Source organism: Chelonia mydas, unplaced genomic scaffold (genome assembly GCF_015237465.2).
Source record: "Chelonia mydas isolate rCheMyd1 unplaced genomic scaffold, rCheMyd1.pri.v2 scaffold_69_arrow_ctg1, whole genome shotgun sequence".
NCBI classification, from domain to species: domain Eukaryota; kingdom Metazoa; phylum Chordata; order Testudines; family Cheloniidae; genus Chelonia; species Chelonia mydas.
This window is the reverse complement of record NW_025111277.1, coordinates 71,558-97,434: the sequence shown is the minus strand read 5'-3', so window position 1 is coordinate 97,434 and position 25,877 is coordinate 71,558. Positions and strand designations below refer to the sequence as shown.

Here is a 25,877-nt window from a genome sequence, read left to right as displayed (position 1 = left end):
GGGACAGAGGCCCCACCCAGCCCGGGGAGGGGGGGAGAGGGGGACGGAGGCCCCCCGCAGCCCGGGGAGGGAGAGGGGGGTGGAGGCCCGCCCCGGAGACGTTACAAGGGAGGCACAGAGGAAAATTGAAACTGCGAGGCTCAAAAACGTCCGGAAACCGCAGAAACTGGTGCAAAATGTGCTGGGAGGAAATGTGGGGGGGCTTTTCACCCGAAGATATGCTAATAAGGCTCTCTCTCTCTCCCCATTGGCCACAAGCGCCAGGATGGGCGGGGCGGAGTCACCGCGAGGTTTAACCAGGGGCTGGGGATGGAAAATGAAACCGCACCAGCCCGGAAGCCGGGAATGAGGCAGAGTTTTCATGGGGCCTTAAAGGAGCAGGACGGTCGCTCCTGAGCTGGTGAGAAACGTGCAACCCGCGCCGGGCTCGTGAGGGGAGCGTGGGACGGGGGGGGCAGGGGCTGGACCCCGACCCCTGGGCTGGGAATCGCCCCTCTCCGGGCTGGGGGGGCTCTCTATCCCCCCACTCTGCCTCTGTCCCCCCCTTTCTCCCTTTCCGGGCTCCTTGGGGTGCGCCCACCCCCCTCCCTCCCCCCTGTCCGGGCTCCTTGGGGTGCGCCCACCCTCCCCCTCCCCCTCCCCGGTCCGGGTTCCGGGCTGGGCGGGGGGGTGGCCGTCTGTGTCTTCCCCCTCTTTGGGCTGGGCGGGGGGCGCACCTCTGTCCCTCCCCGGGCTGGGCGGGGGGCCTCTCTTTTTTCCCCCTTCCTTCTCCTCTGGGGCCAGGGCCTGTCTTAGGTGTCTGGTGGCTCTCCCCACCCCCCTGCTCTGATCGCTGGGGTGGGGCACCTGTGTGCAGCATGGAGCTACCTGGGCCCTTCCCCTCCCATGGCCCCAAGCCAGTGGTGGGGGGGGGGCATCAGTGCACTGTTGCTCCCTGTACCCCCAACCTTGGGGGCCCCAGGCCGGGCTTCCCATGGGCATCCTCCCCCTGCCTGCGTTCCCAATGAAAAAGAGGGAAGGAAAGGGCCACTCACACAATTTCCCCGCCCCTCCCCACCCCCCGTGGGGGAAATTTTGGACATGAAGTTTTAATGGTTCTGTCACCCACTGAGTGGGCACTTGGCCTTAGAAAATTACTGAAGTGTAAATTGATAAGTTGATTAAAATTGATCATTTCAGCTGAGGCGTTGGACTTGGTGATTAATTGCCTTGATTTTACTCAATCCATCCTGGTTCTCTCCCCCCGCCCACCAATTCCCCACTCCTGTTAGGATTCTCGACTTGCTCTCGATTGCAGGAGTTATGTGTGGGGAGGAAGGGTTTTTTCCTCCTGTCAACCCCAGCTGGGTGCCTGTCACGCGTGGGTGTTGCCCGCCGGGTGGGGTCCGTAGCAGATCAGGTCTCTGAAGCCCTGGGGGGCAGAGGGGCCGATGGCTTTTAAAGGGGTTCAGTCATCATGGCACCGCCTCTGGCATGGGGTTGGGCTGCTGGGCAGGGAACGAGAAACCACAAATCGCGCCCCACCCCCCACTGACCTGTCCTGCTGGGTCCATCTCGACTTTCAGATCGGCTGGAGAGTCCGGAGCAGGGTGTGCGGAGAGCCAGGGCCAGGACCCCCACCCCAGCTCGGCTTCGCTGCTGCTGAATCGGACCCGGTCACAGAGAGGAGCCGACCCCAGCCCAGGGGCTGCAGCAGCGTGTGCAGCCCGAGTGTCGCTGAGAGAGACGATGGGGCCAGCAGCTGGACCTGCTTGGAGTGAAGAGCCGCTGCAGGAGTGGCCTGTTGAGGGCAAGGGACACCTGGAGACTGGAGGGGAGCCAGGTAATGGGGTGTCGCTGCCTGGGAACAGGCTGGAGAGAGACACTGAGGCTGCCCCACTTGGGGCCAGGCTCTCAGTGGCAGCAGCCAGTGCCCAGCAACCCCCCGTCTGTGGGCAGCAGGGACTGGATCACCCCCAGGGGCTCTCAGGGCACCGATCCCTGGCTCACAGCTGCTGTCTGGCAGACGCAGTGGTCGCCATGGTGCTGTGCAGGGCCCTCCTGGGCTGGATGTGTTAGACCCCCTGTGACAGCCCTGGCCCATCTTTGCCTGGTTCGTTCTCCCCCCTTCTGCTGTGTATGGCCAGTGTGAGACCCCAGTGTGCGGGGACAGGGGCACTCAGCAGCGTGGGCCCAGCCAGCGCTCGGCAGGGGGCAGAATGGGGGTGGGGATGGGGGGGGGCCACCAGGACATGCAGGTCCTTATCTCTGTGCCCCTGAGCTCACCAGGCCTCCTGGCAGCCTGGCTGGGAGTGCCCAGGGGAGGGCACTGGGCTGAGGGGAAGGAGGGGCTGTTCTGCCAGCCCCAGCCGGCCTGACCCTCTGGGCTCCTCTCCCAGAGCGTCTGAGGGAAGGAGCAATCGGCAGAACGGTGCATGTTCGAGTCCAGTGGTTCTCAGCCTTTCCAGATGACTGTCGCCCTGTCAGGAGGCTGATTTGTCTTGCGCTCTCCTAAGTTTCATCTCACTTACAAACAACTTGCTTCCAAAATCGGACATAAAAATACAAAAGTGTCACAGCCGCTATTCCTGAAAAATTGCTGAGTCTCTCTGATTGTTGCGTATTTAATTATGAAATAGATCAATTGGACTATCAACGCTGAACCTTTCCGTGTATAGTCTGTCGAGCAGTATAAAGAAGTCATTGTCTGTATGAAATTTTAGCTTGTACTGACTTAGTGCTTTTTATGTAGCCTGTCGTAACGTGAGGCAAATCTCTCGATGAGTTGATGTGCCCCGTGGAAGACCTCTGCTTACCCCCAGGGGTACACGAACCGGTGGGTGAGAACCACTGTTCTAAGGCAGCTCCAGCCCTGGTACTGTCGGGGAGACGTGTCCTCGCGGCCCTGCCTGACGAGTCTTTCTGTTTCAGACCCTCGTTGTAACTACAAGAAACGTACAATTGTGCTCGCAGTTGCCCTCGCAATCATGTTGTTAGTTCTCATCGTTGTCCTGGCAGGTGAGTTCTCACCCTTCCCTTCCCCCTCTCTGCACATCCCATTTCCCCTGGAGCCACCACAGTCAGTCTCTCCTCCTGGCCTGTCTGGCTTGTGCCCCTGGGACAGAGGATTCCTGGGGGATGTTCCTCCAAGACCCCCCTCCTGCTCCCTCCCAGACCCCTGCACCTGGGCACTCTCTGTGTCGGGACTGACATTAGCTCCCCCCAGCCCATCTCTGAGCACTTTGGGTCCAAGTCACTGTTGCCGGGCCCCAGGTATGGTCACTGATCCCCGTGCAGAGTGGGGGTGATTGACGGTGCAGGGCAGCAATGAGCTGGGCCCTCTGCCTGCAATGTGTCGCCCTGAGGTGCCAGCCTGGCCTTCCTGCATCCCTGGGTCGTGCCCAGTGCTGGGCAGGTGCTGGCGTGTCACTGAAATGAGCCGTGGAACGCAGTACCGACACCTCCGTTAACGCAGTGTGAAACCTACCCCTTGGTGACCTCGGCAGGGCAGGGTCTCGTCGCGCTAATGACGTCCCCGCCTGCACAGACAGCGTGTGTGAGCGCAGATGGCAGCTGTTTGTGGTGACCGTGAACCTGGCTGGCTGCGCTGGACAGGCCGGGCAGCGGGCGTTCGGTCTCCTGAAGGGAAGGGAGTTTGTTCCCATCTTCATCTCAACCTGCCTGTCCAGGGAAGCAAAGCGCAGAGCAGGGGGAGGGGGCAGCAGTCCAGGCTAGCAGAACTCCTTGGGGTACTAGACCTGGCAAATCATGTTGAAGTTAATCTCCTACCCATTAATTATTGCCCCCCTGCTGGCCCCCTGGTAACTGTCCCCTCCCTCTGCAGCTCTCTGCCCACCCCGTGTTGTAACACTGAGCTTGGGCCCAGCTCTCTGTCCTGGGCTTCATGGCATGAGCGGTTTGTCAGCTGCATCCCTGTTGAATGTGAACCCAAGAGAGGGAGAGCAGAGTCAGATAACCCCCCTCTGGGGCTGGATTCCCAGCGTCCTCCTGGCTCCCTCACGGCCTTTCAGTACCCACCCTGGTTCGAGGTGTCTCAGAAGCCTGGGGCGCAGGGGCTGATCTCTCCATGTTCTCCTCGGTGGGTGGCGGGTCTCACTCACACCACGTGTCGCTGTCTCATTCTCAGTGTGGATACCTCAGCTTCCGTCAGCTGATCTGGGCCCCCCTGCTGGCCCCGCGTGCCCAGACGGCTGGATCGGATACCAAGGGAAATGCTACTATTACTCTGAGGCCGAAAGGAACTGGACCTACAGCCTGACCTACTGCTCTGCACTCAGCGCCTCCCTGGCTGAGATCAACAGTGAGCAGGAAATGGTGAGAGATGCTCGAATTGCAACGTTCTGGTCTTGGCTCAGCAGCTGCTGCAGGAGAACCTGGGCTCGAGGAGCAGCTCTGAGGAAATGAGCTTCCAGTTGCTGAATGCCAGGCCTGGCTGGCTGACCCGGGGCACCTCTAGTGTCCGTGTCTGACTGTGGGGATCACTCCCTGTCAGCCCTCTCAAAAGGAGACCGCCCCTCTCTCGGGCTAGGCTGGCTTGAGTGTCTTCTGGGTGGCATGGGGCCAAAGGGGTACTGAGATCCCAGATTGACTTGAAGAGCCAGTGCTCTTGGGTAGCCAGATGAGGAGGGGGGGCTCCTCTTAGCCCTGGCCCCTTCTGGCTGAGGATTTGGTGGCTCTTGTCTCATCCCTGGCCATTCCCAGCATCCCTTATTGAGCTGAGCTGGGCTCTTTCCTTCCCCTTCCCCTGTGATGGGGAGGGGAGCTCAGCTGTTCTGTAAGGCGAGGCTTTGACACAGAATGTGGCCTTCTGTGGAGAGGTGCGGGGGCAGCTTAGACCCAGCAGCACCCAAGAGCTGCTCCAGCCCCGGGCAGATTGGTGTGAGGGGGAGCTGGGTTTGGGATGGGAAAGTTAATACTGAATTACCCAGAGCTGGGCAAGAGGGAGGCGAAAATCCCCAGCCGTTCCCTGAAAACAGAGCCCTTCAGTGTATCCCTGTGAGTCTCTGGTGCACAGAGCCTGTGCTCTGACCCCCCCTCTCCCTCTGCTGTGTTTAGGCTTTCCTGCTGCGCTATAAAGGCAGATTTGACCACTGGATCGGCCTCCGGAGGGACCCTGGGCAGCTCTGGAAATGGGCCAATGGCACCAAATTCAACAACCTGTAAGTCCTCTGTGAATTCCCTGGGCTTTGGGTCCCTGGTGTCTGCGATACCGAGTTCAGCCGACTCACCAGTCAGTGCTCTGTACTCTGCGTGTTAGTGATGGGTGGAAGCAAGTGTTGTCTGCTGGGAGACTGGCCAAAGCTTTCAGATCTGTCTGGCTTTCGTGGGGCCATCTGCATTAAAGATGCCTGATAGTCACCAATGCTGAGTGCCTGGGGCTGCCATGAGAACGGGGGTACAGTAGAGATGGCCCAGACGACATCCCAAGAGGGATTTCAGTGGGATGTGGGTGTGATCAAATAACCAAACGCCAGTTGAGCCGATAGCAGGGTTTGACCCTGGACCGTCAGCACTGAAAGAACGGCAGAATAGGTCATGCTGGCGGGGGAGTGGCACTATATGTCCAGGAAAGCATAGAGTAAAGTACAGTAAAAATCTTAAACGAATCCAACTGTATCCTAGCATCTCTAAGAATAGAAATTTCACACTTGAAGAATAAGAATCTAGCAGCAGGAATATACTACTGACCAGGATGGTGACTGTGAAATTCACCGAGATTAGAGAGGCTACAAAAGCAGAAAACTCAATAATAATGGGGGTTTTCAACTATCCCCATACTGTCTGGGAACATGTCCCCTCTGGATGGGATGCAGAGATGCAATTTTTAGACACCCTCAGTGACGGCTTGTTGGAGCAGCAGATCCTGGCACCCACAAGGGAAGAGGCAATTCTTGATTTAGGCCTAAGCGGAGCACAGGGTCCGGCCCAAGTGGGGAATGTAGCTGAACTGCTCGGTAATAGTGACCGTAATGTAATATCCTTGTGCTGCGGAGGGGGGGAATGCCAGAGGAAATTCACCACAGTAGCATTTAACTTCAGAAAGGGGAACTAGAAGCTAATTCAATGGAAATTGAAAGGAACAGTTAGAAGGTGAAAAGCCTGCAAACTGCATGGAGACTATTTAAAAATACCATAACAGAGGCTCAAACTCAATGTATACCCCGCAATTTAAAGAAAAAAAAAAAAAAAAACTCACAAAAATGCCACCATGGCTAAACAGCAGAGTAAAAGAGGTGGTTAGAGGCAAAAAATGAGCATCCTTTAAAAAACATTAGGAAAGGGATAGAGGAAAAAGGCATAAAATATCATCATGCCACTGTATAAATCCATGGAAACCCCACACCTTGAACGCTGTGTGCAGATCTGGTTGCCCCATCTCAAAAAGGATCTGTTAGAATTGGAAATGGTACAGAGACAGGCAACAAAAATGATGAGAGATATGGAACAGCTTCCCTATGAGGGGAGACGACTAAGGGGGGGATATAGGAGGTCTATAAAATCATGAGTGGGGTCGAGAAAGTGAATAGGGAAGTGTTGCTTACTCCTTCACGTAAGGCAAGACCTAGCGGTCACACAATTAAATGAATCAGCAGCGGGTCTGACACAAACCAAAGGAAGTATTTCTTCACACAACACACAGTCAGCCTGTGGAGCTTGTTGCCAGGGGATGTTGTGAAGGCCAATAGTATAACTCTGTTCAAACAAGAAGTAGACAAGTTCACAGAGGATAGCACGACCAGTTCCTATCAGCCAGGAAGGTCAGGGATGCAGCCCCATGCTCTGAGTGTCCATAAACATCCAACTGCCAGAAGCTGGGTGTGAATGGGATGGATCACTCGATCTTGACCCTGTTCTGTTCATACCCTCGGAAACACCTACTGCTGGCCAGTATCGGAGGACAGGACACTGTGCTAGATGGACCATTGGTCTGACCCATGTGGCCAGTCTTAGGTACTTACAGCTGAATGGCATTTTTAAAAAAGCCCTTTGCGATTGATGGGAAGCTGGAAAACATGCCCAGAGGAGGCTTAGAAAACAAGTCAGTTGATGACCTGTTGTTTGATCCCAGTCAGATATTTTCACATATTCCAGCAAGGATGCCCTGATGTCGGCAGCAGTCTGTCTTTGTGATTGCATCATGAGCCCGTCTGTTAGCAGGCCTGTTTGGGGTCTGTCCACACCGCAGCTGGCACCATGCCATTGCAGAGAAACGAAATGAATTCTTTGCAGCAGTCTTCGTGGCCGAGCATGTGAGGGAGATTCCCAAACCTGAGCCATCATTTTTAGGTGACAAATCTGAGGAACTGTCCCAGATGGAGGTGTCATTAGAGGAGGTTTTGGAACAAATTGAGAAACTAAACAGTAACAAGTCACCAGGACCAGGAACTCAAATGTGAAATTGCAGGACTACTAACTGTAGTCTGTAACCTATCATTTAAATCCGCTTCTGTACCCGATGCCTGGAGGATAGCTAATGTGATGCCAATTTATCCTGGGTAAACAGGCATCTCAGTGGGGTGTTAACCCTGAAATCTGCCACCCTGTGGGCGCCCACCCCAGCAGAAGGCTCTGGGTGCATCATTGCCATCCCCTCAGAGCTCTTCTGGGGTGATGCTGGTGCGGGAGCCACCCACAGTCATCTGCTCAGGTGGCTGTGGGCTGGGTTCTCCCTTCTCTGGGACAGATCTCACGCCGAGCCAGAGGCTGCTGGCCTGAGGGCAGGGAGATCCCGGCCTGCCCAAAGAGTAGTGCTGGGCCTCCTCCCAGCCCAGCACATGCCTACTGTGAGTAGCCAGGATGGGACCATGGGGGAAGATTTGCCTGTGGGCCTGGATCCCACCCTGTTCCCAGGTGGGAAGCGCTGGCCTCCAGCTCTCACGGGAAGCTCTGTGTGAGTGGCTGGGGTCACCCCATGGCCGCTGGGTTTGTGCTGCTGGCATTTCACTGCAGCCGCCCCCTGCAATACAGCCTGTCCTGACAGGCCTCTGGCCTGAGAGCTGATGTAAACTGTCCAGGGAGCCCTGGACCCAGCTCTTCTGGGTGGCGTTACGGCTGCTCCTTGCCGCGCTGAGAGTCACCTGGAACCTGCGCCCGGGGCAGTTTGGGTGGGTTGGGCCTGCAGGGGCCCATCCAGACCCAGCTGGGTGTGCGGGGCCGGGGGGGACGGAGTAGGAACTGGGTTAATACCCACCTGGCAGAAATGCTCCATGGAGGTCAGTTGATCTTCGAACCTTTCCTGGCCTTGCTGCCCCACTGCCCCCTTTCTAGCTGGGGCCTGTGGCAGGTGCAGGAAGGGGAATCGTGAGGGGCTGTGAGTGCAGCAGCTCCCTGCACTGTGCGAGAGCCTCTCTCCCTGCCTGTGACTGATGGGAAATGTCCAGCTCCTGCCTGACACCAGCTCCCTGGCTTCTGTCTTGCAGGTTTGTGATAAGAGGAGGAGGAGACTGCGCATATCTGAATGATGAGAATGGGGTCAGCAGCTTGCGATGCACCAGTGAGAGACACTGGATCTGCACCAAACCTGATGCATTTACACAGGCACAGGAGGCTGCCGTGGTAGGGGGCTCGTAAGGAGAGTACTGTGGAATTAGTCCCGGAAAAGCCAGACTGATCTCTTTACAAGATGACATCTGAGCAATTCTGGAATATCGAGGAATGCTCTGCGCATCACTGGGCAGAGCACTGTGGATTCAGGTGAAAACCAGAGATGCTATTTGCACATCTTGTCCCCCCCACCCACGCCGTCTCTTTTTCCGCCAGTGCAACGGCTCAAATCCAGCCTTTCCAACCCACCTCAGCTGCACCAGGAACTCTGCCTAACTGAGCCAAGGCACCAGCCTCAGCTTTCACTGCCCTGACATTCCCCCACAGAAGCTTTTTACTCTAGAAAATTATCTATGGAATCTTTTAAAAATATTCCTCATTCCCATTCTGTGGTCTGGAATAGAGCTGAGGGGGGATGTCTCCATTTCCACACCCCCGCCCCCCCCCGCCCCAAGAAACTTTTTAACAAGATTTTTTTATGGGTCAGTTTTTGGGGTGTTTTGAAAACCCAATTGATTTTGAAGTTTGCAGGTTTACACCACCAGTTCCTGGTTTTTGTTGCCAGATATTGCTTTGGATGAAAGCAGGAATGTTTTAAACTGGTTTTAATTTTCCATTTTTAGTTTTAAGAACGCTGCACCTGCCAAGGGAGTAGAACCCCTGTTACACTCCTTGTGGGATACCTAGGGCCTGGAAAGTAGGAGTAAGAGGAGAAATGTCTGTTCTCTCCCTTCCTGGAGCCCAGTGGGTTTGAAAAGGGCAGGGAGGGGGTTGGTGTGACACGGACAGACCAGGTGCCAGGTCATACCAAAGTCCCCATGGCTCAAGGGGACCCTGAGAAATACACAGCTGGGATCAGGCTGGCTCACCTGTGTGTTAAGGTAGGTATTAGCGTTATAAGAACGTGTTCAGCGTTTATTGAATGCTTGTGAGCTGCTGCAGCATTCATCTAATTTCTTCTGACCTCTGTATCCCACATTGTAAGGTAATATTGGAGCGTTTGTTTTGGGAGCCTCTGTGACTGTAAATCACCAGACAGGAGAGTGAATTAAGGCATTCAGGAGTGTGAAGTGCTGATCTCCAGCAGCTCAGAGCACAGGGGAGGAGGTGGCATACAAGAAGGAACTGCATCTAGCTCGTTGATGCTGGGGGACAAGGTTTTCTAGGCATAAGCTAGAGATCCCCAGCTGCTTAGCCTGGGTTAGCCCTAAAGGACAGAGTTTATTGTGGACCAGTGATACACAGACTGCAGCTCACGAGCTGCAAGTGACTCTTTAATGTATCTCCTGCTGCTCTCTGTAGCACCTGATATTAAAACACTGTGATTTAATTGTTAACCAGTCAGGATGCTTTTACTACGTTATTAGCCACTAAGTTATTTGCTGCGAGCATTTATATAAAAACCTAAATATTTCCCCTGCCCTTCTGTTTCAATATGAGTCGTGCTATAGTAAATGAAACAATGAATTCACGCTACTGTGGCTCTTTTGGGTACGGCTGATGACTAATTTCGCTCCTGAACCACTGAGCTCGGAGTATCACTGCTAGAGATGCTTCTGTTACCTTTTGAAACTTTGTAGCTTAGTTGTGTATGTATGTTCACCCGCTTTAGCCTTGTAAATAATTCTTATTTCCTTTTTAATAAATTGTCATATAATAAGACTGGCTACGTGCGCGGCCTTTGGTGTGACGTCTAAGGTGCAGTTCACCTGGGGTGCCTGGACCTGTGGGACTGGGAGTAACCTGAATACTGTTGTGATTCTGAGTGTGAGAGACCATCTGTCTCTCCAAGGCAGGCTCACCTGGGTTGCGAGACAGATCGGAGTACCCAAGGGGACTGCATGGCTAGGCTGTTACCATGCCGGAGGAGCTTACCCTGCATGTTTGGTTGCTGAAATCTATGTCTAGAATTCTCAGCCAGTTTGGATTTGTGCCCTGGCTCCCAGCAGTCTGCCCTGAGGTTGGCGCGCACTCTCTCAAGACACTGCAGACAGCGCTATTGCACGGCCTTGGCTCCAGTTCCCTCCTTGCAGGAGAGAGGAGCTGAGCCTGCCCAGAGATGGAGTTTGGGGGAAAGACGTATGTGACCCAGGAACCCCTTGGTGCCAAGTGGCAGGCAGCACAGAAGGTTTTACAGGAATCCCCTGGGTCTGATCTTTACATCAGTCGTTTTAAACCTTTCCAGATGACGGTACCTCTTTCAGGAGTCTGATTTGTCACCTCACTTAAAGTGAAACTCCGGTTTCACCTCACTTAAAAACTACTCGCTTAGAAAATCAGTCACAAAAAATACAGAAGCGTCACCGCCACTATTACTGAGAAATGGCTGACGTTCTCATTGTTACCATATAATAAAATAAATCAATGGAAATATAAATCTTGTACTTCCATTTCAGTGTATAGGATATAGAGCAGTGTAAACAAGGCGCTATCTGAAATTTTAGTTTATACTGACTTCGCTAGTGCTTTTTATGTAGCCTGTTTTAAAAAGAGGTAAATATCTGGATGAGTTGATGTATCCCCTGGAAGACCTCTGCATATCGCCAGGAGTACATGTACCCCTGGTTGGTGAACTATTATGTAGACCACTGGTTCTCAAAGGGGGCATGTGAGGTCTGTATCAAGGGCCAGTAGCCCAATGGTCACCATAATCGGAGCAAGACGTCTGTACGGATACTATGTAAGGAGCTGTGTCTCTAGACTGACAATGATGCCCTTAAGGTCTTGGAGTTAAGGCAGGTCACGGGAGATGATGTACCCCAGATGCTCCTTTCAGACAGGAGGCAACTGAGGTTACCTCCCTGTCTGGCCATCTGTGTATTGTGTGCCTGATGTTGGATGTCTCTTTGCGCACTGAACCAGGTGCAAAATTAGACTGGAAAATCCACAAAAAGGGGAAATCTACAGGAAGAAACTTACAGCAGGGGGCTGTGTGTGTGTGTCCATCTGTGGTGTTTAAGCATAAAGACAAAGGATCGCTCTGATCTCTTGGTGTGCGGAGACATACTGGATCCTTCCCCTCGGAGACAAACTGACCGTATGCATGTCTCATGAAAGAAGGGTCCGAGCCTGCCTGGCTGTGAAGTGCTGCATTGATTTCGGGTGAGCTGTCCTTGGTTAGACAGGAGACTACCTTGTTAGTTCAGTCTAGGCTCTAGAACGCATGTTATGACTTTGTTATGTGTAACCATTTGTTTCCAACACTTCTACTTGGCTCTGTTGAACTGAGGCGTGATTTCGCTGTGAGCCTATGGCAGCGCTGTGCGTTCAGTGGAGCAGTGATCTGAGCTGGACCTGGTAAGCTGGGGCCGAGGATGTTACTGTTCCTTTGGAAATAGTGAATCTGTGAATCCTGCCAGTGCCCAGGGGACCAGGGACTGGACGCTCCAGACAGATGCTCAGAGGGCTTGAGGGCAGAGTGGGCCTGTTGCTACCCTGCAGTGACGGCAGGCCCAGCAGGAGTGCGTGTGGCCAGTGGAGTTGGGGAGCTGACCCCTGGCAGGCACAGACAAGGCTCCCTCAGGCAAAGGGCAGGTGGTGGCGAGGTGCCTCCCAGCCCCGGGTACCCTGGGAAGCATTGCAGGTTATTAACTTACTGCTGGTTTGGGGCAGTTAAAAATTACACCCCAAGGCCCCAGCCCAGCGAGAAGGACCGAGGAGAGGAACGGTGACTGCGAGGGGCACCTGAGTCCCAGCACCGCCCAGAGTTCTGCTCTGCCTAAAGCCCCAGTCCCGCCCCGTGAGTAGGGCTTTACCAAATTCATGACCATGACAAATGCATCACAGCCTGTGAAATCTGGCTGGGGGGGGAACGTGTCCCAGTACTGCCCCCCTTACGTCTACGCTGCCTTCGGAGCTGGGCGGCCAGAGAGCAGCAGCTGCTGGTCTGGTGCAGAAGTGAGGGTGGCATGGTGGGGGAGGGGAAGGGCCGACCTCATGGGTGGGTGACGTGGGCAACTGCCCCGAGCGCGGTGGTCAGGAGGGAACCCGGCCACCCGCCAGCTCCAGGCCCTTTTAACCTCTGAGTGCTGGACCCTGGAACGGGGGAGGGGCAGGGGTGGGACCGTCCCGGGCAGGGGCTCCTACCGTGTGCCGGGCTCTAGCTGCTGACTCTCATTTGTACCACACAATTATAAAATAAATCCATTGGAAATAAGTATTGTACTTACATGTCCGTGTGTGGCGTATAGAACAGTATGAACAAGTCAGTGTCTGTCTGAAATTTTAGTTTGCACTGACTTCGCTAGTGCTTTTTATGTAGCCCGTTGTAAAACTAGGCCAATATCTAGATGAGTTGACCTACTCCTGGGAAGACCTCTGTGTACCCCAGGGATACATGTAGCCCTGCTTGAGAACCACAGAGTTAGGGGGTCTGGAGCAAGGACCATATGAGGCTGAATCCCTTGGGGTGGGTGACCTGGTACTTGTTCATTGGAAGCGCCACCTTGATCTCCTGCATCTCAGCTTTCCTTTAAAAACAAAGTCTGATGGGTGAGAGGAAACCTGCACCGTGCGACCTGGGTAACGGGACAGGGGCAGGGAGCTGAGGACTTGTCCCGATGAGCGGTTAGTTACACTTTCATGATACAGAGATTGCACTCCAGTACTGGTATTAGGTGAATTGAAATATTCTCTTTCTTTTCTTTTTTACAGTGCAAATATTTGTAACCAAAAATATAAAGTGAGCACTGTACACTTTGTATTCTGTTGTAATTGAAATCCTGGCTAGTCTGGCCCGATCTACCTTTGGTTACATCCCCCTTTTCCATTTACCTCCATGAATTTAATTCTCCTCCCCTCACAGTGTGTTCTACAGCCTCTTGCCGACTCCTGAGCTCACTGACAGAAAAGCAAGAGGGAGCGAAAAAGTGTGATGTGGCCACTAGATGGGCACAAAGAGCTGCATCCGCTGGCCAAGAGCAGCTGGGGGAAGCCTGGGAGCAACAGGTATCAGAATAAGCAAATCAATCTCAGACCATGGACTAGTTTCCAGACATCTCTGGGCCGATTCTTGGAGGAGGCAGCTCCTGGCAAAGCCACCCCCCAGAGTCAGGCCCTCAATGGTTCTCCCAGCGCAGTGGGCCCTGGGTGCAGCGATGGTGCAGAGATCGGTGTGATGCTGGCTCTACCTGCGGTTCCTGACCCCTCCAGGGGCTCCAGCGCGGCTCCCCCATCCTCAGGCAGAGCTCAGAGCAGAGTCAGCAGCCCCTCCCCGGCAAGAGCTCCAAGCGAAGGCAGAGGCCTGGCAGAGAGAGGAGAGGGGCACAGGCAGGTCAGCGGAGGGGTGGAAGGTGGATCCCACCCCAGGAGATTTAACAGAGAGAGGAAAGCGGGGCTGTGAGAGTGCAGAACAGAGACACCCCCAAGCAAATCCCCCCACCCCAGACACCGAGATCCCGGCCTGGGAGAGCCCTGGCAGAGGGGTTCGCTCCCCAACACTTACTCACGACAGCTGCAGCAAGGAGTCCTTGTGGGGTGGGAGGAGCTGCCACCCCGCTCCAGCTGGCTGGATCTGGAGAGATACAACAGTGAAGAGTGCGGTGAGGAGTTGGGGCCCTGGGAAAGAGGTGAAACAAGAGTGGGGGCTAAGGGCAGAACAGGGGGGGAGCATCTACTGGGAAAAATAAGTCAGTGCCTGTGGAGGGGAAGGCCGGGGGCTCTGTTCCACAAGGGCTGAGCGTGTCAGAGCAAAACTCCTGCGCAGTGTCATTGTGGCCTCCCCCTGAGCGTCCCTGATTCCCCAGGGTATACTGCATTTCCCCGGCTCCTTCCCTTGCTAGGTGTAATTTCAGGAAATGAAACAAATCACTCTCCTGTCCCTAACCCCCACAGCCGCTGTGTATGAGCCACTGCCAGGCCTCTCGAGATGGGCTAACATCTGGATCCTGACCAAGCTGGTTCTATCCCACGTGGCCAATTGCAAGTGACCAAAAAAAAAAAAAAAAAATCACAAGTCAGAGCCCCCACAAAAAACATTTGATTGTTTTTAGAGTCTTGTTGGTTTTAAGCCAACAATTTTGGGTTCTGTTCTCCATCTCCTGGTGTTGGAGCCTTTTCGGGGGGGGGGGGGGGGTGTCACCTTTTCAAGCTTTTCTCCCCATCCAGGAGAGCAAGAGCAAGAAAAATTTCTGCCAGGAATGGCCAACCCCACCAAAAACTTCTACCAGCACCGGAAAACAGCTAGTCCAAAATTGGGGAAAAAACAAAACAAAAACCCCACACCATCCAAACCATTTTTGGTTTTTGAATTTTCCAACAAAAAATTGATTTTTCCCTGTTAAAGTGACACTTTCCACAAAAAATTGTCTTTAATCAAACACCCAATTTTCCCTAGCAAAAAATGTTGATGGAAACATTTCAGTGTATTAGTTAAAGTTGCTGTGAACTCCCCACCTCCCCACACATCCCCACCGGCACCAGCCCCCGCACCTATGGGGCATGCAGCTGTGGCCCCTGCCTGGCTGTAGGGCCCTTTCCCTGCCCCCCAAACAGCAGCTGGAGCCACGCCCCTCCTCCCCCTCCCGTGCTCCCGCCCCTTGTCCAATCAGAAGCAATATGCTAATAAGGTGTATGGTCTTCCCGTGCTGTGTAGTTTCATTCTCCTCGCGGCTGGCTTTTTCGCTCGCTTTGCCTTGCAGGAGCCATGGGGGAAGACATGATGTGTGTGAAGGGGGGAGTTGGGGCTCCCCCCTCAGCTAATGCACAGAGCGGGGGAGATGGAGCAGGGACCTGCCTTGCAAAGGATGCTGCAGCCATGGAGTCCCTGGAGGAGGTAAGCTGTGATCTTCCTCCAGAGCAGTGCCCTGGGAACCTGACTCCCACCCCGGCTCTGCAATGGAGGGACTGGGGTTAGGGTGGAGACGGGGGGTTATTCTGAAGATCCCAGTGTCACAGCAGCCCTGTGATTATTTTTACAGCCCCCACAGGCAGGCTGCAGGACCTCGCAGTGTCTGTGGATGACGTACGATTTGCACTGCAGCCGCTGTTGAATTGTGTGTCCATTCTTCGGCCACAAACTGAGATGGAATATTTTCGTTTCCCCCAAAGTGAGGTGTTGGGTTAAGGGGAGACTGGGGGGCGGGGGGGGGTTCCAGGAAATGAACAGTAGCTTTTAGACGTGCCAGAAAACCCAGTAAAACACCCAGAATTGCTCCCCAGTCGGGGAGACGTCCCGCCTTTCAGAAAGGGCTCCTGTTCTCTGGCATCCTCCCTTCGGGGCACAAATCAACCCCGTGTGCAGACCCCACTTCTCCCTTCCCGAGGAGCCTGGCCCGGAGCGCGGCGCGCATCGCTTGGCCTCCTGCCCCGGCCCCTCCAACCTCTGGGGTCCCATGCTCGTGGCTGGGGGGGGTGTTACGGCAGCTGGGGGGGGGGGCTCCTGGGGGACAGGGCAGCCGGGGTCTTTGCAGGAGCCTTCGCGAGCGAAGCTCACCCCTGAGCAACCCGACCGCTGCGCTCGCCCCTCGGGGGCTGCGAGCCGGAGCCGCGAACAGGCCGCGTGGCCGGGGAGCTCTCGGGTGAAGGGGAGACGGTGTCGGACCCTGCATTGGCCTGGGTGGGGCGGGCGGGCTCGCTCGGCTCGTAACTCCAGCGGGAGAACAAGGTTCCGCCGCCAGGGTGATGTTTAAGTTGATGGGGGGGGGGGGACACCTTTCAATCTGCTTGAATGCTCCGGGTGCCATTGTGATGCGTTGTCACCCCCAGCGCCCCTGTCTTCTTTCACTGCATCTCTCCCGGGTGGTGGGTGCAAGACCCAGGCTGTGGCTGCCTTTGTCTGTACCCCGCTGGCCGGGTCCCTCTCCCTTCTCGGGGCAGCGGTGTTGTGGCCGGGCTGGTCCCGGAACGTGAGAGAGACAAGGCGGGGAGCTGACAGCTTTTCTTGGACTAACTTCTGGTGGTGAAAGGTGCAAACTCTGGAGCTCCACAGAGCTCTTCTTCGGGTTTCCTCTGATGGCCTCCCCCAGCCCTGAAGACGAGCTCTGTGGAGCTCCGAGTTTGTATCTTCCACCCATGGCAGTTAGTCCAGGAACAGGAATTACCCGGCTGGTCTCTCTCTTGCCTTGTTGCCGTCCTCCTCTTTCTCTCCACCCGTTTCACATCAGATGTTCAGGCTGGGAGCTCTTTGTGGCAGAGATCGTCTTACTATCTGTGCGCAGCATCCCTAGACCAACCCCTAACCCGATCCAGGACAGGAACCTCTCAGCTCGACCCTATTTCTTTCCACTGCAGTCCTGCCTCAGGAACGGAGGCCCCATTGTGCCAGATGCCATAAAAAACACATCACAGAAAGACAATCCTTTCCCCAGGGAGCGTGCAGGCGAAGCACAATAAGCAATGCTCAGCCGCTTGTGCAGAGGAGCAGCAGCGACCTCTAGTGGGAAGAGGAATTCCCATTGCTGGAGCACAGACAATCATAACAATAGTGTAATAAAGAATACAACTGCTCGAGAGGTTGGATCCCAAAGGGCTTTACCAACCACGCCGTACTTATGGGAATCCTTCCCCCCACTACTGACATGCAGCCACCTCTGGGGTGAAACTCCACAACTGTTCAGCAGCACACAACACCGGCAGACGATGTCTTAGGGGAATGGTTGAAGCAGAATCCACTCGCCTATTGGAATTTCACAGGGCATTTGAGGGAGGCAAATTGGAGTCCCCCGAACTGTCATTTGAACCGACTCAGGTCTCCCCCATTAAAGAAGAGCCATAGGATTTGTAATGACCATAATGGGACCTTGCTTTTAACTCCCAGCTGAATCGTGACACCAGCAGAGGTAACAGCGCCCCCAGCGGCCAGGTTGAGTCTCTGGGTTCAGTTCTGCCTCAGTCGGGGGTGTCATCCGTCTTATTTGTTTCAACACTGAGTTTCCCTTGAGGTTTCCCATTGGGAAACAGCCTGGGTCTGTCTCTGTTCAGCTTTTATAAGCTCACACGGGCAAACCTCAAGGAATTACATTTGAATGCACCAAGCCAGAGATTCCTCCCAGCCAGTGATTCCTACATCGAGCCCAGAACTTGTGACGGAGTTAGAGCAGATCGTTCGTAAGAGAACAACTCCGTGTAAAGACTTGGAGTGAATTCTCTCCTCTCCGGCCTCCCAGCACCTTGCTTTCCTGACCTACAGCGTGCCCAGCTGTTTGAGTGCTGACCCTGAGAAAAGCCCTCACGAGTACATTGAGCCTGAAGGCTTTTTACTAGGGCTGGCAAGCGATTAAAAAAAATAATCGCACTTAAGCGCACTGTTAAACAATAAGAGAATATCATTTATTTAAATATTTTTGGATGTTTTCTACATTTTCAAATATATTGATTTCAATTACAACAGAATACAAAATGTACGGTGCTCACTTTATATTTTTGGTTACAAATATTTGCACTGTAAAAAACAAAAGAAAGAGAATATTTCAATTCACCTAATACAAGTACTGGAGTGCAATCTCTTTATCATGAAAGTTGAACTTACAAATGTAGCATTATGTACAAAAAATAACTGCATTCAAAAATAAAACAATGTAAAACTTTGAAACCTACAAGTCCACTCAGTCCTACTTCAGCCAATCGCTCAGACAAACAAGTTTGGTTACAATTTGCAGGAGATAATGTTGCCCACTTCTTATTTACAATATGACCTGAAAGTGGGAACAGATGTTCGCATGGAACTGCACAGTATATTTATGTGCCAGATGCGCTAAAGATTCATATGTCCCTCCATGCTTAAACCACCATTCCAGAGGCCATGCGTCCATGCTGATGACGGGTTCTGCTCGATAACGATCCATAGCAGAGCGGACCGAGGCATGTTCATTTTCATCATCTGAATCAGATGCCACCAGCAGAGGGTTGATTTTCTTTTTTGGTGGTTTGGGTTCTGTAGTTTCCGTATCAGAGTATTGCTCTTTGAAGACATCTGACAGCATGCTCCACGCCCCGTCCCAATCCGATTTTGGAAGGTACTTCAGATTCTTAAACCTTGGGTTGAGTGCTGAATCTATCCTTAGAAATCTCACACTGGTACCTTCTTTGCATTTTGTCAAATCTGCTGTGCAAGTATTCTTTAAATGAACATATGTTGGGTCATCATCCGAGACTGCTATAGCATGAAATATAGGGCAGAATGTGGGTAAAACAGAACAGGAGACATACAATTCTCCCCCAAGGAGTTCAGTCACAAATTTAATGAATGCATTTATTTTTTTTAAAGAGCATTATCAGCATGGAAGCATGTCCTCTGGAATGGTGGCCGAAGCATGAAGGGGCAGATGAATGTTTAGCATATCTGGCACATAAATACCTTGCAATGCCAGCAACAAAAGTGCCATGCGAATGCCTGTTCTCACTTTCAGGTGACATTGTAAATAAGAAGGGGGGAGCAGTATCTCCCGTCAATGTAAACAAAACTTGTTTGTCTTAGCGATTGGCTGAACAAGAAGTAGGACTGAGTGGACTTGTAGGCTCTAAAGTTTTACGTTGTTTCGTTTTTGAGTGCAGTTATGTAACAAAAAAATCTACATCTGAAAGTTACACTTTCACGATAAAGAGATTGCACTACAGGACTTGTATGAGGTGAATTGAAAAATACTATTCCTTTTATCATTTTTACAGTGCAAATATTTGTAATCAAAAACAATAATGTAAAGTGAGCACTGTGCCCTTTGTATTCTGTATTGTAATAGAAATCATTATATTTGCAAATGTAGAAAAACATCCAAAAATATTTAATCGATTTCAATTGGTATTCTATTGTTTAACAGTGTGATTAATCACAATTAATTTTTTCAATCACAGTTAATTTTTTGAGTTAATCACGTGAGTTAACGGTGATTAATTGACAGCCCTGCTTTTTACACAACTGTAGGGGAAACTTCAGCAATGTCTAGAACTCGAGCTGATACAGTGTAAGCCTAGTTCATGAAAAATGTGAAAAGAAATGACAGTTTCATGTCCTTTGAAGGAAGTAGAAAAGTGAAAGTCCTCCCCCACTTTTCAAATGGAGGGAAATGTTAAGAATAAATGTTTATTTCCCCTCCAAAACTGAATGAAATCCTCCCTCCCACCCTCAAAACCAGTATTTCCATTTTAAGTCCACTCCCCCCATCTAAAAATGAAAAATGGCAATCAAAATAAAAACTTTCATTTGGGTCAAAATGGCATTTTCCATTAAAAAACAACTTTGAACAAGAGTTTTCATCCAGCTGTAGTTTGAAGGTTCAGAATTAATGACCCCTCGGTTCCCATCTCTCCCTCCAGAGGGATCCGGGTGCAAACTCTGCCCCAGGGACTGGCTGCTGCACGGGGACAAGTGCTACTGGCTGTCTAAGGAGCGTAAAGACTGGACTGGGAGCTGTGACGACTGCTCGGGGAAGAGCTCTCGCATGCTCGTGATCCAGAACCGGGAGGAGATGGTAACAGAAAATACAGGCTCATCCAACTCCAGCTGGGGAAAGACGTGTGTCACTAGTTACATTCCCAGTGTAGCCTGACTCTACGACCCCCCCCGCAAATCAAACTCCACACTGGGGTGTTTTCTCCCCTTCTGGGGGTCTGGCTTATTAACATAAAGTTCAGAACAAGAACCCCACAGCTTTCCCACCCCAGACTGCCCAGCTGGCTCCTGCAGGCGTTTCACTCCCAGGCCCTCTGTCTGAGAGCTCAGCGGAGCCCTTCTGCATAGAGCTACTCACACAAACCTCCTACCCCATCAAATCTCTCCCTGCCCAGACTGGCTGCCCTTGTAGCCCCACCAGGCCTGGCTCCTGGTCACCTGCTTCCATCACCTTTGCCTCTGAGTCCAGGGGCACCTAGTCACAGGTGAGGCTCAACCCAGGACTCCCTTAAAGGGCCAGCTCACCCTGTGCCACAAAGGACTGGTGCTGATGTTACCATGTCTGCATAGAGAGAGCCACGTTTACCTGCCCTGGGACCCTGCCCGCCCAGGGGAGAGGGTGAACTAACTCAGGGGCTGGTGGGGTCTCCTGCTGGCATTATGGGCAGAGCTAGTGAAGGAGAGAGCAGGCACTTCATGGGATCACTAAGGGAATTCTAGCATGTTACAGGATACTCATCCCCACCCCCTCTGCTTTGCACATGGCAGGATTTCATACAAGATGTTGTACAAGACGCAAACTACATCTGGATTGGCCTTAAAGTGACACCCCCGGGGGGGAAATGGACCTGGGTGGACGGTTCCCCATTAGATCCAGTGCGGTGAGTGCTGCCTGACGTTTACTCTTTGAGATGTTTGGGGAAAGCTCCCATTGTATAACTTGCTAACGCTGAATGTCCAACGTCTGTTTGAGGCCTGGTCTACACTGAAAAGTCTTCCCAGCGTGACTACGTCGGTTAAGGGTATTTTTCCGAACAGAGGTGTGCCAGCAAAGGCCCTAGTGTAGCTGCCGTTCTACCAATGTCTCTGTGTGTAGAGCAGTGTAGCTTAGGGGGACCAGGGGAGCTGGCATGAGCGATAGTGGTAGAAGCACGTGTATATGGATAGAACTGTACTTATCCTTAGGGGACCCAGCTATTTCCCTCTTTCCATTGTGAAAACTGAGCATTTATTCCTGTTGTTTCCTATCTTTTAACCAGTTACTGATCCATGAGAGGACCTTCCCCCTTATCCCATGACACCTTCCTTTGCTTAAAAGCCTTTGGTGAGGGACCTTATAGTTTCCTACTTCTAATGTACTTAATTTTTTTAGGTTTTGCATCTTTAGGAAGTTGCTTCTCAAACTCTTCCTTGGCCTGCCTCCTTATACTTTACAATTTACTTGCTGGAGTTTTGCTCCGTCCTAGTTTCCTCATTAGGTTTAGACTTCCAGTTTTCAAGGATGCTTTTTGCCTCTAATGGCCTCCTTTACTCTGCTGTTTAGCCAGGATAGCATTTTTCTGGTCCTCCTCCTGTCTTTTTTTATTTGGGGTACACACTTAGCCCTGGTCTACACTGGGTGTGTGTGTGTGGGGGGGATTGACCTAAGAAATGCAACTTCGGATACGAGACTAGCATAGCTGAAGTGGACGTATCTAGCTCGACTTCCCTTGGCATCTTCCCGGCGCTCCCCCCTCCACTCCGCCTGCAGCCCTCGCAGTGCTGGAGTACCGGAGTCGACGGGAGAGCGCTCGGGGTTCGATTTATCGCGTCTAGACTAGAAGTGATAAATTGACCCCCAATAGATAGATCGCTACCTGCATTTCCGGCGGGTAGTGTAGACCTGCCCTTAGACCCAGTCTACATTACAGACTTATGATGGTATTACGATGTTGCTCAAGGGTGTGAAAAATCCACCCCTGCAGCGATGCAGGTATCCTGACCTCACCCCCAGTGTAGACAGCACTATGTTGATGGGAGCGCTTCTCCTGTCCCCATAGCTACCGCCCTTGGGGAGGGGGATTGGCTCTGCTGATGGGAGAAGCTCTCTGCTCAGCGTAGGTAGCGTCTTCACTGCAGCGCTGTGAGTGGAGACAAGCCCCTAGTCTGAGCCTCTCATGCTGTTTTTAAGTCATGTCCGTGCTGCTAGGAGACATTTTACCCTGCTGACAGCTCTGTGCAATTTCCATCCAACAAGCATCCACATGGTTTTGTGGTTCCCCTTTTAGAAGTGAAATGTTACTGCTGTGGGCTGGGCTGGTATTCCGTCCCCTCCAGGGATACTAAATGTCATTACACTGTGGGCACTATTGCTGGGCAGTTCAGCTCCCTTCACTTCTTGGAGCAGATCTTGTGCTCCACTGAGGCCTAAATCAGGAACTGCCTCTGCCCTTGCGGGGGCCAGGGCCAGCTTCTCCAAGCAGCAGTCACTGGTGGGGGCTAGAAATCATCTCTGCGCATCATGCCCCGAGGTGACAGTTAGTCTGTCTGCTCCAATCACTCTTTATCCTGAGTCTGGAACAGGGTTAACAGGAGAGAATAAGGGACCCCCCCCCCCCCACCACCACCTCAGACTGGCCGGTAGCTCACTGACATGAGCCTGCTCCTAAGAGGTAGGAGACGCCTGTTCAAATCCCTTCTCCTACCCAGCTACAAGGGGGACTGGAGTTGGGGTCTCCTACTTTCCAGGTCAGTGACAGAACCCCTGGGCTAAATGTTACCGGGAAGCGCTTGCTCCTCTCTGCCAGTTTGTGGGTGCTCGCCTGTGGGGCCCAAGCTGGTACGGGTCCTGTGAACATGCCCACTGGCTTGGGGCCCCACGGCAGGTCAGGCGGAGGTTGGCTCGTGGATCATACTGGGGCTTGGGCAGCCAGCAGCCTAGAGGGAGGGAGCAGCACAGGTGCTCGGGGCGCACACAGACACCTCGTGAATTTTTACTCAGAAAATTGAGGCACCGAGCAAGTTCAGGCGCTTCCAGGGTTTGGTGGCTGCTGAGCTGGGGTTTGGTTCTGGGACGGAGGTGCCTGAAGTGGCCATTAGCCTCTTAAGTCCCTTTGTGAATCCAGCCTTAACCGTTCATCAGGACAAGTCCTCAGCTCCCTGCAGGTGTCCCGTTACCCAAGTCGCAAGGTGCAGGTTTCCTCTCACCCATCAGGCTTCGTTTTTAAAGGAAAGCTGAGATGCAGGAGATCAAGGTGGCACTTCCAATGAACAAGTACCAGGTCACCGACCCCATGAGATTCAGCCTCGTATGGTCCTTGCTCCAGACCCCCAACTCTGTGGTTCTCAAGCAGGGGTACATGTATCCCTGGGGTACACAGAGGTCTTCCGAGGAGTAGGTCAACTCATCTAGATACTGGCCTAGTTTTACAACGGGCTACATAAAAAGCACTAGCGAAGTCAGTGCAAACTAAAATTTCAGACAGACACTGACTTGTTTACACTCTTCTATACGCTACACCCTGACATGTAAGTACAATACTTATTTCCAGTGGATTTATTTTATAATTGTATGGTACAAATGAGAGTCAGCAATTTTTCAGCAATAGTGGCTGTGGCAACATTTGTATTTTTAGGTCTGATTTTCGAAGCAAGTCGTTTTTAAGTCAGGTGAAACTTGGGGTACGCAAGACAAATCAGACTCCTGAAAGGGGTGCAGTGGTCTGGAAAGGTTGAGAGCCACTGCCCTAACTCATCTCACAGCCTGGGACGTCTTCTCGACTGACGCTCTGCAGGGAAGTTAGAGATGAAGGACAACACCAGAGCCCAGCTTCCCATTACGGGGAGGGGGAGGAAAGACTCACCCCTGGGCCTTTCCTTGTTACAGGGACCCACAGTGACACGGACTCTCTCTCACTCTGCAGCTTCTCAGGCTCTGCTGATGGGAACAGCTGCGGGTGGATAAAAGGCAGCCAGGTTCTGTCTGAGACGTGTGCCGCGGAGCTCAAATGGATCTGCCAGAAAGAAGCTGCTGTGATATAAACAGTGCAACTGAGGATCCACATTTGTGTAGCTGTAATGTGAAGTACCCCCCATTTAGTCTCCTGGGTAGGGCCCTACCAAATTCACCCATCCAGTTTGGTAAATTTCATGGTCATGAGATTTTTAAAAGTCCTTTAAATTTCACAGTTTTAGCTATTTCAATCTGAAATGTCACCCTGTTGTAACTGTGTGGATCCCATCCCAGAAGAGGGTCGGGGGGGGTCTCAAGGCTATCGGGGGAGGGGTGTCACGGTATTGCAACCCTGACTTCGGCACTGCTCCTGGCAGTGGTGCTACCTTCAGAGCTGGGCTCCCGGCCGGCAGCCACGGAGCTTTCTGTTGCTGGGGGAGGTTCCTGGCGGTGGCTCTGATCTGGCCCTGGGAGCAGCCCATGCAGGGGACGAGGTCCTGTTCCTCCCCAGCCCAGCCCGAACTTGCAGCTAGAACCTGGCACACGGTAGGAGCCCCTGCCCGGGACGCTCCCAGCCCTGCCCCTCCCCCATTCCAGGGTCCAGCAGTCAGAGGTTAAAAGGGCCTGGAGCTGGCGGGTGGCGGGGTTCCCTCCTGACCACCGCGCTCGGGGCAGTTGCCCACGTCACTCACCTGTAAAATTGGCCCTTCCCCTCCCCCACCGCCCCCACCATGCCACCCTCACTTCTGCACTGTTGCTGGCAGCAGCTGCTGCCTTCAGAGCTGGGCACCAGACCAGCAGCTGCTGCTCTCTGGCCGCCCAGCTCTGAAGGCAGCGTAGACATAAGGGGGGCAGTACTGGGACATATTCCCCCCCCCAAGCCAGATTTCACAGGGGAGACCAGATTTCACAGGCTGTGATGCATTTTTCATGGTCATGAATTTGGTAAAGCCCTACTCACGGGGCGGGACTGTGGCTTTAGGCAGAGCAGAACTCTGGGCAGTGCTGGGACTCAGGTGCCCCGCGCAGTCACAGTTCCTCTCCTCGGTCCTTCTCACGGGGCTGGGGCCTTGGGGTGTAATTTTTAACTGCCCCAAACCTGCAGTAAGTTAATACCCTGCAACGCTTCCCAGGGTACCCGGGGCTGGGAGGCACCTCGTCACCACCTGCCCTTTGCCTGAGGGAGCCTTGTCTGTGCCTGCCAGGGGTCAGCTCCCCAACTCCACTGGCCACACGCACTCGCTGCTGGGCCTGCAGTCACTGCAGGGTAGCAACAGGCCCACTCTGCCCTCAAGCCCTCTGGAGCGTCCAGTCCCTGGTCCCCTGGGCACTGGCAGGATTCACAGATTCACTATTTCCAAAGGAACAGTAACATCCTCGGCCCCAGCTTACCAGGTCCAGCTCAGATCACTGCTCCACTTAACACACAGCGCTGCCATAGGCTCACAGCGAAATCACGCCTCAGTTCAACAAAGCCAAGAGTCAAGTAGAAGTGTTGGAAACAAATGGTTACATATAACAAAGTCATAACATGCGTTCTAGAGCCTAGACCGAACTAACAAGGTCTTCTCCTGTCTAACCAAGTACAGCTCACCTGAAATCCTTGCAGCACTTCACAGCCAGGCAGGCTCGGACCCTTCTTTCATGAGACATGCGTACGGTCAGTTTGTCTCCGAGGGGACGGATCCAGTATGTCTCTGCACACCGAGAGAGATCAGACCGATCCTTTGTCTTTATGCTTAAAAACCACACATGGACACACACAGCCCCCTGCTGTAAGTTTCTTCCTGTAGATTTCCCTTTTTTGTGGATTTTGCAATCTAATTTTGCACCTGGCTCAGTGCGCAAAGAGACATCCAACATCAGGCACACAATACACAGATGGCCAGAAAGGGAGGTAACCTCAGTTGCCTCCTGTCTGAAAGGAGCATCTGAGGTACATCACCTCCCATGACCTGCCTTAACTCCAAGACCTTAAGGGCATCATTGTCAGTCTAGAGACACAGCTCCTTACATAGTATCTGTACAGAGGTCTTGATTCCGATTATGGTGACCATTGGGCTACTGGCCCTTGAT

The 25,877-nt window shown here is 52.9% G+C and overlaps 2 protein-coding genes across 10 annotated transcripts; both read left to right on the top strand.

Annotated features, from left to right (window-relative positions):
- The first annotated feature begins 290 nt into the window (after positions 1-290).
- Positions 291-10,204, top strand: LOC119565031 (C-type lectin domain family 2 member D-like). 2 transcript variants are annotated; one of them, XM_037888848.2, is made up of 6 exons: positions 291-400; positions 1,566-1,822; positions 2,911-2,997; positions 4,127-4,314; positions 5,056-5,159; positions 8,421-10,204. In XM_037888848.2, the coding sequence occupies exons 2-6, from the start codon at positions 1,729-1,731 to the stop codon at positions 8,569-8,571; spliced, it is 624 nt and encodes a 207-aa protein (XP_037744776.1). In that variant the 5' UTR covers positions 291-400; positions 1,566-1,728; the 3' UTR covers positions 8,572-10,204. The 2 variants fall into 2 exon arrangements, with proteins under 2 accessions (XP_037744776.1, XP_043393581.1); XM_043537646.1 differs by lacking the exon at positions 291-400 and having other exon boundaries at positions 1,190-1,822.
- Positions 10,205-11,004: 800 nt separating this feature from the next.
- Positions 11,005-23,904, top strand: LOC119565030 (killer cell lectin-like receptor subfamily F member 1). Of its 8 annotated transcripts, XM_043537648.1 has the most exons (5): positions 11,005-11,841; positions 13,349-13,491; positions 15,183-15,316; positions 20,639-20,751; positions 23,773-23,903. In XM_043537648.1, the coding sequence occupies exons 2-5, from the start codon at positions 13,431-13,433 to the stop codon at positions 23,888-23,890; spliced, it is 426 nt and encodes a 141-aa protein (XP_043393583.1). In that variant the 5' UTR covers positions 11,005-11,841; positions 13,349-13,430; the 3' UTR covers positions 23,891-23,903. The 8 variants fall into 8 exon arrangements, 2 of the variants coding, with proteins under 2 accessions (XP_043393583.1, XP_037744775.1); XM_037888847.2 differs by lacking the exon at positions 11,005-11,841 and having other exon boundaries at positions 12,434-13,491; XR_005223740.2 differs by lacking the exons at positions 11,005-11,841; positions 13,349-13,491; positions 20,639-20,751 and adding an exon at positions 19,795-19,949 and having other exon boundaries at positions 13,499-15,316; positions 23,773-23,877.
- The last annotated feature ends 1,973 nt before the right edge of the window (positions 23,905-25,877 follow it).

Bases quoted from the DNA above. Each gene is read 5' to 3' on its own strand.
- LOC119565030 (XM_043537648.1), top strand. From the start codon at position 13,431: ATGGGCACAAAGAGCTGCATCCGCTGGCCAAGAGCAGCTGGGGGAAGC. The intron at 13,492-15,182 runs GTATCAGAATAA...TTTGCCTTGCAG, and splicing joins GGGAAGCCTGGGAGCAACAG to GAGCCATGGGGGAAGACATG. The intron at 20,752-23,772 runs GTGAGTGCTGCC...CTCACTCTGCAG, and splicing joins TCCCCATTAGATCCAGTGCG to CTTCTCAGGCTCTGCTGATG.
- LOC119565031 (XM_043537646.1), top strand. From the start codon at position 1,474: ATGGGGTTGGGCTGCTGGGCAGGGAACGAGAAACCACAAATCGCGCCC. The intron at 4,315-5,055 runs GTGAGAGATGCT...TGCTGTGTTTAG, and splicing joins TCAACAGTGAGCAGGAAATG to GCTTTCCTGCTGCGCTATAA. The intron at 5,160-8,420 runs GTAAGTCCTCTG...TCTGTCTTGCAG, and splicing joins GGCACCAAATTCAACAACCT to GTTTGTGATAAGAGGAGGAG.